The following is a 15,240-nucleotide window of genomic DNA, read 5'->3' as shown; positions in this document are numbered from 1 at the left end:
TGCAGTGGTGGGACCCTCTTTGAACACTTTGTGGGGGGAGGGGGGGGCGGGTGGTGGAGATATTCCTGAATTCTAAAGATGGAAGACCAAGTTGTGTCTTGTCAAAAAAAAACTCTCCCGCTTTTTCTTTTCTTTTTTTTTCTGCCAGTTCTCTACTCACCCCCACCCCACCCAAAAGGCATTAGATTGGCAAATGGTGTTCCACAAGGATCGGTGCTAGGACAACTATTGTTCACCATTTACGTAAACGATTTGGACTCTGGAATCGGAAGTACAATTTAGAAATTTGCGGATGACATCAAATCGGGGAGGGGTTAGTTAATACAGAGGAGGACTGCAACAAAGTACAGAGAGACATTAATAAACTTGCAGAATGGGCGTGTAATTGGCAAATGAACTTCAATATATGTGATGTGGTACATTTTGGTAGGAAGACTAAGGAGGCCACATACTCGTTGGAAAATAAGTGTCTAAATGGGGTAGAGGAGCAGGGGGATCTGGGGGTACAGATGCACAAAGTAGCGACGCAGGTTAATAAGGCCATTTTAAAAAAGCAAACAAAGCGCTGGGGATCGAATTGAAAAGCAGAGGAGTTATTGTTAAACTTGTATCGAACCTTGGTTAGACCACACTTGAAGTGCTTTGAACAGTTCTGGTCTCCATATTATAAAAAAGATACAGAGGCACTGAAGAAGGTGCAAAAAGGATTTACTAGAATGATACCAGAACTGAAAGGTTATAACTATCAGGAAAGATTGAACCAGCTGGGGCTCCTTTCTCTAGGAAAGAGAAGACTGAGGGGTCACCTGATAGAGGTCTTTAAGACTATGAAGGGGTTTGATAGGGTAAGACGTAGAGAAGCTGTTTCCACTTGTGAGCAAGACCAGAACTTGCAGCCATAAATACAAGATAGTCATGAATAAATCCAAAAGGGAATTCAGAGAGTGGTTAGAGCGTGGAACTCGCCACAAGGAGTAGTTGAGGCGACGAGCAGAGATGCATTTAAGGGGAAGCTAGATAAACACGAGGGAGAAAGAAACCGAAGGATATGCTGATGGGGTTAGTTCAAGTCGGGTGGGAGGAGGCTCGTGTGGAGCATAAGCACCAGCATGGACCTGTTGGGCCGAGTGGCCTGTTCCTGTGCTGTAAATACCTTGTAACTTAACTCGTTGCTCAGATCTGATTCCACGGGCACTGACAATCCAAGTAACAATTCTTGACATGTGAGCCTAGAGAATGGGTAAGCAAGGCTATTTAACCTTGGAGAGAGGGAGGCAGCCTGAATTCACCCAGCATCCACATGTTAACTTTCACCAGGGGTAGCTGAACATGGATCAGAGGCACGACCCCCATCTGATTTTTCCCTTCCTAACCTCTCGGGTGCTGTGTTTCAGTTGTTGTGCTTGTTTCTGTCTTGCCTGCGATCAGCTAACTGAGCACAGATGGAGGGAGGGAGAGTGGAAACATTTATGGATGAGGACCTGGAATCTATTTCTTTTTTAAATAAAAATTTAACCATAAAAATCAAATAAAAACAGTTGCTTCTTCTTTTGTTGCCAGCTGTGATAGGCACTTGTCAGTATCACCCGCATGCTGAGAACATAAAACTATGTTGATTAGGAATTTCTTGCTTGCAAGCAGGATACGACTAGAAGAGGGCTTTGAGTCCCCTTCAGAGGCACCTATCGAAAGTACTGCTGTTTGATGAGCACTGTAGATGGGCTGCTTTTTATGAGTTTTCCGACAAATTGTTCCTGGACAGAACCCAACATTCAATTGTGCAGGTTTTGTTAAATTAGCCACACAGTTCTGCAATTTACAACTCATTTTCGGCTTCAACTTTGAACACATTTCCTTGCTGGTTGACATTACAAAGAAAGAAGGGACTTGCATTTTCATGGTGTCGTTCAGGACTCTGGGCTGGTGGTCTGCCTTTGATTAGACCCATCCGACTTCAGGATCAGACGCACGCAGCCCGAGTGGGTTTTCCTGTGTGTAAATATTCTTGCACCTGGTGCAGGGGCTTTGTACAAGGCCCGGCGAGCTATCCTCTTTCTGTGTTATCGTATCGTTCCGCAGTTTGTGGAAGAAACCCCGTGTTGTTACCTTGAAGATTTTGTTATTGAGTGAGAGCAGTGCATGGTTAGCACGGCGTGATTCCAGTAGTGTTTGATGATGTTCTTTCCCCTGCCAATTTTCTCCCCGAGGTCGGGTACAGCTGCTGTAGTTGGCCTCCGCGGCCCTGGGTGAACCAGGGGAATTCTGCCAGCATTCTTGCTCCTGATGCTTATCCATTGGGCCCTGCAAGAAGTGCACGTTTGTAGACTTGGGGACGAGGACAGGATAAGGACAAGTGTGGTGATGCCGTCCACGCTCGAATAGGGACCACCACCACCACTCACTGTCAAGGCTCACACTTTTAACCATGTCCTCTTGGCTGAGGTTCTGGTAGGGGGAGATCTGATTCATCAATGAATCGTACAGGGATTTACATTGATTTCAGGAGATGTCAATTAGGTTTCACACAGTCCCCTGACTCCCCTCTCTCCCCCCCACCCCCGGTACTTTGAGGAATTTCATGGTCTCCATGCAACATGTGCAGTACATTTTTTTTTAAAGTCCTATTTATAAGTGTTAATGCTGCACTAATTCCAGCAGGGGGCAATAGTGACTGGTATTCTTATTTTCTAAGCAGCAATCTGTTGGATCAGAATGAGCAGGTTGATTGTTCTTCCCCTCCATTATAGTAAGAGTCTGACTTTAATGTGCTACATTTAAAGCGTTCGTCAAGGGTCACGATCTCAAGTGGTGCCATAATGGAGGGCTGCCATCGCCCCATATACCATACAGCAACTTCATTTTTAAAGCACTGTTTCCACCCCCTCCACTTTCCTTCTATCCTGCCCTTCCTCCCAACTGCAGCAAAGTCCCAGAGCTGGCGAGCTGGGAATCAGGACCCAGAAATAGCATGGAGCAGCACGCCTGCTATGGAGGACTTGGGTCGTAAGTGGCCCCCAATCCCTATTCTGAACAAGCATCTGTTCGTCTGGTTGGGGTCCTTGGAACATTTCTTCCCCGATGAGAGGCCAGTTTTACAAACTGTTCAGTCTCTGTTCAGGACGGAGTGAAATCTTGTTGATTTTGAAGTGACTCCCGAAAGAGCTCGTTGCTGTGTGCATGAGATGGTGTTATTGGGGTTTTTACTGTAGAGTTTTTATTTTGGGGGTTGGGTTCAGCATCTCTGATCACCAATGTTCCCGTTAATTTTTTTTGGGTGCGCGGCCCCTTTAAAATACCGCGCATGCGTGGTTTTCCCCATTGAAGAGCCGGCTGCGCGCGAGGTCCAGAGAGCTGCGCAGCTTAAAGGGAACATTGCTGATCACTGCCGTAAGTGAGCACAGCGAGTGCTATTACTCGCCTCTCGTGGCTGAATAGGCTGCAAGGTATAGCAGGGCTGATGCCATGCGCAGAACTGTTCCCCAGCAACTTCATTTTTAAAGCACTGTTTCCACCCCCTCCACTTTCCTTCTATCCTGCCCTTCCTCCCAACTGCAGCAAAGTCCCAGAGCTGGCGAGCTGGGAATCAGGACCCAGAAATAGCATGGAGCAGCACGCCTGCGGGAGAGGAGTGAAGTGTCAGCTCAGCATTCTCGCCTCTTGAGTCAGAAAGTTCGAGGTCGGAGCGCCATTTCAGGGCCCGTGCATATAATCTAGGCAGTGCTGAGGAAGTGCCACATCACAGGGGTACTGTCCTTCAGAAATCTGTATCCACTGGTTACCCACCCTCCTGCCAGTGTCCTTCCTGCCTGTTTAGGTGGACGTTAAGTTGCAACAGGAAGACAATGGAGAGAGTTTCCTGCAAAGTTGAGATCAAATGGGCAGAAAGGCCATGCTGATCGAAACCCACACTATGATCTTGTGGGGAATTCATTTTTTTAAAAGGGGGCGATGTATAGTTTCTTTAATTTTTCTAATAGACTATATTATGTACCATACATACACATTCGAGCGCACACACCCATACATAGACATGTATATCTGTTTATATATAGGTAAGTAATTTTATATATGTGGAGAGACTAGAGAAACTGGGGTTGTTCTCCTTGGAGCAGAGATGGTTAAGGGGAGATTTAATAAAGGCGTTCAAAATTATGAGGGGTTTTGCTACAGTAAATAGGGAGAAACTGTTGCCACTGACAAGAGGGTCGGTAACCAGAGGTCACAGATTTAAGATAATTGGCAAAAGAACCCAGGGGGGTGAGAATTTGTTTTATGCGACGCGTTGTTAGAATCTGGAATGTGCTGCCTGAAAGGGTGGTGGGAGCAGATTCAATACTAACTTTCAAAAGGGAATTCGATAAATACTGGTGGGGGGGGGGGGGGGCAGAATTTGCAGGGCTATGGGAAAAGAGCAGGGGAGTGGTACTAATTGAATAGAGCCAGCTCTACCAAAGAGGCAGCACAGGCATGATAGGCTGAATGGCCTCCTTTTGTGCTGTACGATTCTGTATATAAATGTGTGTTTATATTGTAATTATGTACATACAGTATATTTCTACTGGCGACTCTTCAGGGCCAAGAGTTACGTGAGTGACCAACGTGTTTTGTGTTTCTCTGCTGCAGTGAGGCTGCTGCCCATGCTGTTGCCACACTTGCAGAAGCCACCCTGCAGGGCGGAGGGCAGATTGTGCTATCCGGAGAGACTGCCGCTGCTGTAGGAGCGCTGACCGGTGTTCAGGATGCTAACGGTAAGAACTGCCATTATTTCTTTTTATGGTTTGAACTGCGGCTGTGGTTTGAAATCTCGGTACATCCCAGAGCTCCTGATGATGTTTCTCTGTCGCTGCAACCTACTGTATTCACCTTAGAATCCCTCCTTGGCCTCACCTCTCCTTCGGCCCTATTTCCCCGCATGCACCCTCAGTCTCCCAGCACCAGCCTACATCTTGTTCCCTGCCTCCTCTGCTCCACCATTAGCAGTCGATCGTTCAACACCTTGCTCCCCACTTCCTCATCTCCCTTCCCTGCCTCAAGATGCTCTTCAAGACCATTTTCTTTTGCCATGCTTTCGCTTCAGTCTCGTCCCTTTGTTGTCTTTCGTTCTGTAAAGTGGTTCTGAGACTTGCCTCTGCATGTGAAGAGTGCAAAAGAAATGTAAGTTTTCTTGTTTAGCAATAAATAGATTTGTAGAACAGTTTTGTCCTTTTTGCACCAAGTTAGGTGAGAATAAAATTAGACTTCAGATGTGCTGCACACAGAATAATGAAAGTAAAGTCTTGCATTTATACAACAATTAATCACTTCTTTCAAACATTGGGAAGCACTTTACATCCAATGAACTGTTTTGAATTCCAGTGACTGTGTTGGCAATGGAATGAATACCTGCGAGCGAGTTAGAGGTTGAAACTTCATTTAGGAGTCCAGCTGCTTTATATGTCAAATAGTGCATAGCTGAGAATGGATGCAGTGTGGAATCTAATTGTGGGGTTCACGAGCAGCATTCCCTATAAGCTGCGCAGCCCGGGACCAGCTTTTCCTATGTTAAAGTTCCCACATGCGCGAACCTGTGAATGGGCTGCGCACCCAAAAAACAATTACGGGGAACATTGTTCACGTGATTTATATATAAGTTATACTGGGAGCCCCTATATGGCACTGCATGTTGATGCTGACAAACTTCGAAACTAACCTCTGTGGTATTTACAGATAGTTCCTTCTCTGATCACAAGGTGGGTAGGGATGAAGAATGCCCATTTTCAATCCGCATTCCAGAATACCAAACTCTTTCTACAACCACTCTTTCTTAACTGGGCCTTGTGCCCTGGCCTCACCCACCCTTCCTGCCAACTGGTTCCAACTGTTGATCACCTTCTGCATAAAGAAATGCTTCTTGCGATCTGTCCTAAACTTGGACCCTCCTGTCCCACTGCCTGGGTATATCAAAGCACTGTTCAAGGTTTGCTTTCTCGACCCTGTTAATTCATATAACTGAATAGCATCCCCTTTTCATCAAGAGCCCTAGCTTACCTAGTCATTGCTTATAGCTCATCCATCTGGCACAGGAGATTAGCAAACCTAATGGAATAAAATAGATTTGGGGGCAAGTGTTTTGAACCAAGGGGATTTTCAGAATTCATAATTGCATCTAAAGAATTTAAAATGCTGTAGCTATTTATTTTGTAAATTTGCCTGCACAAACATCGGAGGCTGTCCAGGACCTTTTGGTCATAAACTGATGCCTGAAGCATTACCAGGATGAATATTTGATGACTACAAGCTGTCATGAAAGTTTTATGACCGTATCATAATAATGTGATGTAAACTTCATTCATAAAATCCTTTCAACATTTCAGCACACAAAATCCATCTCAAGCGTGTCCGGCTCTTTAATCGGCCATAACTAATGAGTGAAGTACAGCAGGTCCAATAAAGATAAGTGCTTCTAGATTTTGACTGTGGGAGCAGGGGGTGAAAGAGGAGAGAAGAACTGAGAGATTGAGTGATTAGTATAACTAGGGATTATTATGATGGGTATGAACCCTTGTTTTTGTTCAAAGTAGATTGTGGGTGTGTTTATAAAGGTTGGGATGTTAATGTTAAAGATAGAGTACTTTCCTATCTGGGGTACCCAGCATCAGCCTCAATGCTCCCAAGTCTGATGTAACATGGTTACATGTGGAATCTGCTTTGCCCTAGCAATGAGTCTCCGTGAAAACATCAGAAAAGCATCCATATGACATTTTTTACACTGCCCACACCAGCCGTCCCTGTAGTCTAAGCGAGAGTGCAAACTTGTGCCAGTTTGGTGTGGTTAAGACCAATATTCCCTCTAATGGGAAAGGTCCCAAGCAGGCCACTCACCGGCATTTACATTTTAAATACCGAACACGCGCAGAAATTTAAAAGAGCAGCGCATTAAAAGAAGCAGGCCGCGCAGAACAAAGTGCAGCTTACTGGGAACATTGCTTAAGATTGCACTCGTGTGGAACTGGGTTGGGACTCCCAAACCAACTTCACATGGTATTCTTACAGCCAGCAAAGAGACTTGGTCCCATTAGTCTGGACTGGATTGGAATTCAGGTTCCAGAGATGATGAAAGGACTGTGCTAACCCACTGCGACATTCAGTCCTCCGTTAGTGGACTTTAAATAAATTCACTTGATTAATGCTTCCGGATATCAATCCCTCCTTGGAACCCTGAGCTGCCCCATTATTGGGCACTATTAAAAGTACATTGATTCAGGATTTGGGCTGCTTGCCTTAAATGTTGCAAAAGCTTTCAACCCCATCAAATCAGCAGAGGCGAACTCCCAATGGTATTAATCTTACCACCTGACTGGAGGGGGGCAGCACCAAGCAGTGAGGACTTTTATTTTGTATTTGTTTAATCCTCAAAAGCAGAAATGCTTTCATTTCTATAGTGTCTTGTCATGTAGAAACAGCTTGAGGCATTTTACACGGGGAATTACTTTCTAAAGTGCAGTATAAATTGTGTAAGCAAGCGCAGCAGCAGTGCCCCACAGACAGCAGTCACAGCATCTCAAACTTGTTTTATTAAAAGGCCGTGGTAACTTCAGGGGTAAATGCCGGTGTTGTCGCTTGCCCTTCAATGTGTCCGAGCTATGTAGAAGTTTTGACCATGACAATTAAAAATGTTTTCTCTGGCTTCTCACAGCATTCCTTCTATTCCCCATTTTGCCGCCGCATCAACATCCCTTTTTTTTTGTCCCTCCGTTTTTCACATCTGTATTGCCTGAAGTTTAGCCAGTCGCCCGTTCCAACCTCCTAGTTGTCAGTGTGAATGATGCACGGCCAGTCAAGTGATAGTATTGTGTGTGGTGCCGAGTCCTTTCAAGGCTCTGAATTACTTTGGAGGAACAGCGTTTAAGAGAGAAAAGAAATGAGTCCCGTTTTCTTTCCTTAACCTCTCCTCCCTTCCTTTGCCCTCAAAGACTTGTACTTTCCAGAAATAGTTGTCTCTCTTTGAGGCGTGTGGCCTCTTGAGCTGTTGTAAAGAGCTTTGATGCAGTCCATTATCGGTCAATAGACTAAGCGGAACAACAGCTGTCACAGGCAATTCTGCTTGGCCCGGAGAGGCAGGCAGCATTCTGTGAATCTGGGCAATGGCTGCAAATGTGTGCGTGTGTATTCGAAAAGTAAAGCTGATCAAAAGGTCTTAATACAACATGTAAGAAGCAGTTAGAAAGTTTTTTGTCCGTTGAATTCTGGAGTCTTTCAGGATTTGAAGCTCTGTCTCTGCCTCTGTCTCTATCTCTATCAGGCCATATTAGATTTAGTAATGAGCCAGATGTAGTTAACAGCCTAACGGTGCATGAACATTTATCTAATAGCGATCCTAATATGATCGAGTTCAACGTAGTGTTTGAAAGGGAGAAACGTGAAACAGCTATTAAGATTCTAGATTTAGGTAAGGCTGACTTCAATGCGATGAGACTGTCCACAGTAAACTGGGCAAATCTTTTAATGGGTAAAATGACAGAAGATCAGTGGGAGGTGTTCAAAATTTTTTTTAATGTGATACAGAGCTAGCTTATACCCCTAAGGGGCAAGAGCTTTACTTGCCAAAAAAAACCATGGACAACTAAAGAGGTAAGGGACAACATAAAACTAAAAGAAAAAGCATACAGAAATGCAGAAACTAGCACAGATCCTGGCAACTGGGAAAGATTCAAAGAACAACAAAAGGTGACAAAACAGATAGTAAGAGCAACAAAAAGGGAATATGAAAAGAAACTTGCAAGGGATATCAAAATCAATACAAACATTTTTTTAAACAAATATATTAGAAAAAGGTGGTCAAGAGCAATGTAGGCTCCTTGAAAACTGATAACGATGATATTGTAAATGAAAATAAGGAAATGGCGGATATGTTGAATAATTACTTTGCATCAGTATTTACAGTAGAGGAAGAGGATAGCATGCCGGACATCCCAATATCCTAATATTGAATCAGGGACACCGACTCACCAAATTAATGTAAACAGTGGATGTGGTTTATTTGGATTTTCAAGAGGCATTCGATAAGGTGCCCAGACAAAAGGTTGTTATGTAAGATAAGGACTCATGGGATTGTGGGTAATATATTAGCATGGATAGAGGATTGGTTAAAGGGCAGAAAACAGAGAGTAGGGATAAACGGGTCATTTTCAGGTTGGCAGGCTGTTACTAGTGGGGTGCAGCAAGGATCAGCGTTGGGGCCTCAGCTACTTGCAATCTATATTAATGACTTGGATGAAGGGACCGAGTGAAATGTATCGAAGTTTGCTGATGATACAAAGCTAGGTGGGAAAGTAACCTGTGAGGAGGATGCAAAAGAGTTTGCAAAGGGATATAGACAGGTTAAGTGAGTGGGCAATAAGATGGCAGATGGAGTATAATGTGGAGCAATGAGAGGTTATTCACTTTGGTAGGAAGAATAGAAAAACAGAATCTTTTTTAAATGGTGAGAAACTATTAAATGTTGGTGTTTAGAGGGATTTGGGTCCTCGTACAGGAAACACAGAGAGTTAACAGGCAGGTACAGCAAGTAATTAGGAAGGCAAATAGCATGTTGGCCTTTATTGCAAGGGGGTTGGAGTATAAGAGTAAGGAAGTCTTGCTACAATTGTACAGGGCCTTGGTGAGACCTCACCTGGAGCACTGTGTACAGTTTTGGTCTCCTTATCTAAGGAAGGATATACTTGCCTTGGAGGCGGTGCAACGAAGGTTCACTAGATTGATTCCTGGGATGAGAGGGCTGTCCTATGATGAGAGATTGTGTAGAATGGGCCGATACTCTCTGGAGTTTAGAAGAATGAGCGGTGATCTCATTGAAACATATAAGATTCTTACAGGGCTTGACAGGGTAGATGCTGAGAGGTTGTTTCCCCTGGCTGGAGAGTCTGGAACTAGGGGGCATAGTCTCAGGATAAGGGGTCAGCCATTTAGGTCTGAGGTGAGGAGAAATTTCTTCACTGAGTGTTTGGGGAAGGAAATATAAGGTGGGCGAGGGAGGGGGGGGGGGCGGGGTGGTGGGTGGAATCTCTGGACAATCTATTGATGATTTGACCGACCATATTATAAGACGGTCTACTCCAGAGGGCTGTGGATGCTCAGTCGTTGAGTATATTCAAGGCTGAGATCAATAGATTTTTGGACTCTAAGGGAATCAAGGGCTATGGGGATCAGGTGGGCCAGTGGAGTTGACATCAAAGATCAGCCATGATCTTATTGAATGGCGGAGCAGGCTTGCGGGGCTGTATGACCTACTCCTGCTCCTTTTTCTTATGTTCTTATGTAAGCAAAATAACAGTAATGAAGAAAATAATGGCACTAAAGAGTAATAAATCCCCAGGACCAGATGGTTTCCATCCCAGGGTTTAAAGGATGTAGGTGAAAACATTGCAGATGCCCTAACTATAATCTTCCAAAGTTCTCTCAATTCAGAAACTGTTCCTTTAGATTGGAAAATTGTCACTCCACTATTTAAGAAAGGTGAGAGAGGGAAACCAGGGAATTCTAGACCAGTTAGCCTAATATCTGTTGTCAGGAAATTACTAGAGTCTACAATTAAGGATAGAGTTACTGAACACCCTGAAAATGTTCAGCTGATCAGAGAGAGCCAGCATGGATTTGTAACGGGTAGGTCATGCCTGACGAACCTGATGGAATTTTTTGAAGAGGTGACTGAAGTAGTGGACAGGGGAAATGTCTATGGATGTTATTTATATGGACTTCCAGAAGGCATTTGATAAAGTCCCACATAAGAGACTGTTAGCTAAAGTTGAAGCTCATGGAATGGAAGGCAAATTATCGACCTGGTTTGGAAATTGACTGAGCGGCAGCAGACAGAGAGTAGGGATAATGGGCAGGTACTCTAATTGGCAGGATATGACTAGTGGTGTCCCGCAAGGATCTGTGTTGGGGCCTCAACTATTCACCATATTTATTAACGACTTAGATGATGGGATAGAAAGCCACATATTCAAGTTTGCCAATGACACAAAGATAAACGCATTGTAAGCAGTGTAGATTGAAGCATAAAATTACAAAAAGCTATTAATAGATTAAGCAAATAGGCAAACTGACAAATGGATTTCAGTATAGGCAAATGTGAGGTCATCCACTTTGGACCTAAAAAGGATAGAACAGAGTATTTTCTAAATGGTGAAAAGCTAGAAACAGTGATGGTCCAAAGAGACTTGGGGGTCCAGGTACAGGAAACTTTCAATTAACCGGCCCCTAATTAACCGGAACGCTCTATCCACCGTCAAAATTCAGGAGTCGGTTCAGATAACTTTTATTACTTTTATTACTTTTTTTACTCCATTTGTTTCTGTGCAAGGGTGTAGCTGAAGCTGTTGCTAAGCTACAGAGACGCTTGCAACTTGTGCCGATTGTTTTGAAGAAGCAACAGGGTTTGTTGCTTTAGACGGAGCTCTGAGCTCCGTACCTTTTACTATAGCGTTCGGTTATCCGGAATTGTTGATGAACCGGCGCCACGTCGGTCCCGTCCGTGCCGGATACTAGAAAGTTTCCTGTACATAGATCATTAAAATGTCATGAACAGGTACAGAAAATAATCAAGGCGGCTAATGGAATGTTGGCCTTTATATCTAGAGGACTAGAATACAAGGGGGTAGAAGTTATGCTGCAGCTACACAAAACCCTGGTTAGACCACACCCGGAGCACTGTGAGCAGTTCTGGGCACCACACCTTAGGAAGGGTATATTGGCCTTGGAGGGAGTGCAGCGTAGGTTTACCAGAATGATACCTGGACTTCAAGGGTTAAATTACGAGGAGAAATTACACAAACTAGGGTTGTATTCCCTAGAATTTAGAAGGTTGAGAGATGATTTGATCGAAGTTTTCAAGATATTAAGGGGAACTGATAGGGTAGATAGAAACTATTTCTGCTGGCTGGGGCATAGTGTAAAAATTAGAGCCAGGCCTTTCAGGAGTGAAGTTAGGAAACACTTCTACCACCCTTTGTGTGTAGAAGTTCGGAACTCACTTCCGCAAACGACAATTGTTGCTAGGTCAATTGTTAATTTTAAATCTGAGAATGATAGACTTTTATTAACCAAAAGTATTGAGGGGTATGGGTCAAAGGCGTATGTAGTTAGGTCACAGATCAGCTATAATCTCATTGAATGGTGGAACAGGCTAGAGGGGCTAAATGGCCTACTCCTGTTGCTATGTGTCTGTGCCTGTGTGTGTGTGACTCTGTGCCTCTGTCTGTGTGTGCATAGGCTTTAGGGACAAAGGTTGTTATGACAGGAAATGTAATTCTCAGCTCATATCTAAAAATATGTCTGCAATAATCCTCATAGTCCCACCAGTTTAAGCAGATTTTGGCCCACGTGCCTGAGGATGAATCTCAAATTGATCTGTCTAGCACGCAGAGCATTTGTGCCCTAGGGGGCGCGGGGTTTGAGGGGAACAGAAGGGACCTAAAATGTTGCTCAGCACAAATGTCAAAATCTACTAAACATATACCAGCAGGGAACCGGCACCCATGAAAACACACACCAGCAGGGAGCCAGCACCTGTGGAATCACACACACCAGCAGGGAGCCAGCACCCGTGGAGAAACACACCAGCAGAGAACCAGCACCTGTGGAAACACACACCAGCAGGGAAACAGCACCCATGAAAACACACACCAGCAGGGAACCAGCACCCGTGGAAACACACCAGCAGGGAACCAGCACCTGTGGAATCACAGCCAGCATCCGTGGAGAAACACACCAGCAGGGAACCAGCACCTGTGGAAACACACCAGCAGGGAACCAGCACCCATGAAAACACACACCAGCAGGGAGCCAGGACCTGTGGAAACACACACCAGCAGGGAACCAGCACCTGTGGAAACACACACCAGCAGGGAACCAGCACCTGTGGAAACACACACCAGCAGGGAGCCAGCACCTGTGGAAACACACACCAGCAGGGAACCAGCACCTGTGGAAACACACACCAGCAGGGAGCCAGCACCTGTGGAAACACACACCAGCAGGGAGTCAGCACCTGTGGAAACGCACACCAGCAGGGAACCAGCACCCGTGGAAACACACCAGCAGCAGGGATTCAGCACCTGTGGAAACACACACCAGCAGGGAACCAGCACCCGTGGAAACACACACCAGCAGGGAACCAGCAGCCATGGAAATGTACACCACCAGGGCACTGGTGTGTTTCCACAGGTGCTGGCTGGCCTCACACAAATGGTACAAGTTTAGAATTCCAATGGACGAAACCTCCTTCATTCACCCTATAGAATTCTAATGGACGAAACCTCCTTCATTCACCCTATAGAAGTCTAATGGACGAAACCTCCTTCATTCACCCTATAGAAGTCTAATGGACGAAACCTCCTTCATTCACCCTATAGAATTCCAATGGACGAAACCTCCTTCATTCACCCTATAGAATTCTAATGGATGAAACCCTTTTCACTAATTCTCATTATAGAATTATGATGAGCTAAACTCTTCTCACTTGCTCTTGCTGTATAAAATCCCAGTTGACCAAACCTTTTCCATCCATTCCTCTTTGGAGATCCACCAGTATGTTTATAGTAGATATGGACACTGACAAGTTTCATCTGAAGACAACAGTGTTGTTTTTTTTTAGAGGTCCAATATGTTTCTCTGCCGTGTCCTTCTTTCTGCTGAAGTTCAGGTGGTACCAATAGTTCATTGGGCCAAGGGCGCAGAGATGCAACAGTAGATATTTTTAGAAATCTTGATCTCAGCGTAACCCTGATTACATTTCCAGATTTCTTGGCACGATGGTAAATGCTTTTTATCAGGATTTGAGTGTGCTTACAGTCAACAGTGCAATTAAATTAAACCTGGCTGCGCAGGGAGATATTTTGTTCTGTTTGGAACAGTGTCCAAAATGAATCATTTTGACTCGTGTCTTTCTCTCTTCGCCCCTTCCCCAAATTTCTCTCCATTTCTCCCATATTCTCTATCACAACTACCCCTGATTAGCACAAAAAAGGGAAATGTGTGTTTAAAAAAAAAAAAAATTATGAATGGATTTGCTGCTGTTGGAATAGTGCAGTGTGAGAGCAGCTCCTGACTTCTTCTGGCAATTACTGCTTCTGTCAGAACATTCAGCAATAACCTCTCAAGGTCACTGCCGTCTAACGCAGGCCGCCCAGAGTCAAGTGTCTCTCAGGGTCCAGCGTACAGATTAAATGATGTCATCACCAGTAAATGGGTGTATGGTTGCTATTTGCCTAAGACTCTTAAAACACGGTGACAGCAGAATTGACAAAGCTCATTAAGAAAGAAAAGGATAACGTGGCATTGAGCTTGCAGCACTGACACATGAACCAGTGACTGATGAGAGATATAAAAACCCACTTTCCAAAAAAAGAGAGGAAAGGAACAGCCAGTTTAAATTTAAAATGAACGTTTCGGTGATTTTGTGCATAAAGACTATTTAAACCAGGGAACCCTCCCATCAATTCAGCAGCTTTTGCTGTTAAAATAGTTTGTCTTTATCGAGAAACCCAAGTAATATGCCAAATCCCAAAGTACAGAACGAGGCTGTTAAGCAAGAGAAGATGAGGTGAATGAGGAAGGAGTGAGCAACACCAATTCAAATTAAACTGGAACAAGGAGGCTTCGGGTTGAAACTAGTGAACAGCAAATTTGGGGCTGACATTTGGCACAGAGCAATCGGCATGTGAGTGTTTCTGGGTAGGGTATGGAAAAAAATGTCCTGGCAGCATTTAAGAAGGAGCTGGATATTGTGATGAGATGGGGCAAGCTGTAGGTTCTTTCTGGTTGAGAGGTAGGACGGTCCACATGACCTTCCTCGCTCCGTATCTGTGTGATCAGATACCAAGCTTGGAAAAGAAACTTCCGATTGTAGGAACTTGGCACAGACCGGGAATCGAACCTGGTACCTACAGGCCTGCATAACGTCACACTGTTCTGGGTACTGCCTTTAGCCACTGGGACGATAGGAGCTCCCAAAGAACAAATTGCTCTTAAATTAATCATTGATCTTTATTTTCTGCATCTCCCAAAAAACCTCCTTGCTGTGCATGCACATGAATGTGAGTGTGTCTGCATGCATGTCTGTGCATGTGTGTCTGCATGCATACATATGTTTTATCTCCTCCTATTCTCCAACCTATGCTGGTAACCTCTGATGTCGCATACTGATGCAGGACTGCTTTATCTTTGGGGTTGAAATTCTATAGCTGCAAACTAGTACCA

General features: G+C 44.5%; 1 protein-coding gene across 9 annotated transcripts in view; it reads left to right on the top strand.

The window, feature by feature from the left end:
* The window catches only part of nrf1 (nuclear respiratory factor 1), a 76,427-nt gene that overhangs the window by 39,123 nt on the left and 22,064 nt on the right, over positions 1–15,240 (top strand). For all 9 annotated transcript variants that reach the window (XM_086010654.1, XM_086010655.1, XM_086010653.1 and 6 more), the window contains one exon: positions 4,624–4,748. In XM_086010654.1, the coding sequence (XP_085866780.1) occupies positions 4,624–4,748 (125 nt within the window). The remainder of the gene's footprint in view (positions 1–4,623; positions 4,749–15,240) is intronic.

The sequence above is a fragment of the Somniosus microcephalus genome, chromosome 17 (assembly GCF_052327205.1).
Source record: "Somniosus microcephalus isolate GS21.2 chromosome 17, FLI_Smic_1.0, whole genome shotgun sequence".
Taxonomy (NCBI): Eukaryota; Metazoa; Chordata; class Chondrichthyes; order Squaliformes; family Somniosidae; genus Somniosus; species Somniosus microcephalus.
Note: the sequence above shows the minus strand (reverse complement) of the source record. Positions and strands in the feature narration are given on the sequence as shown.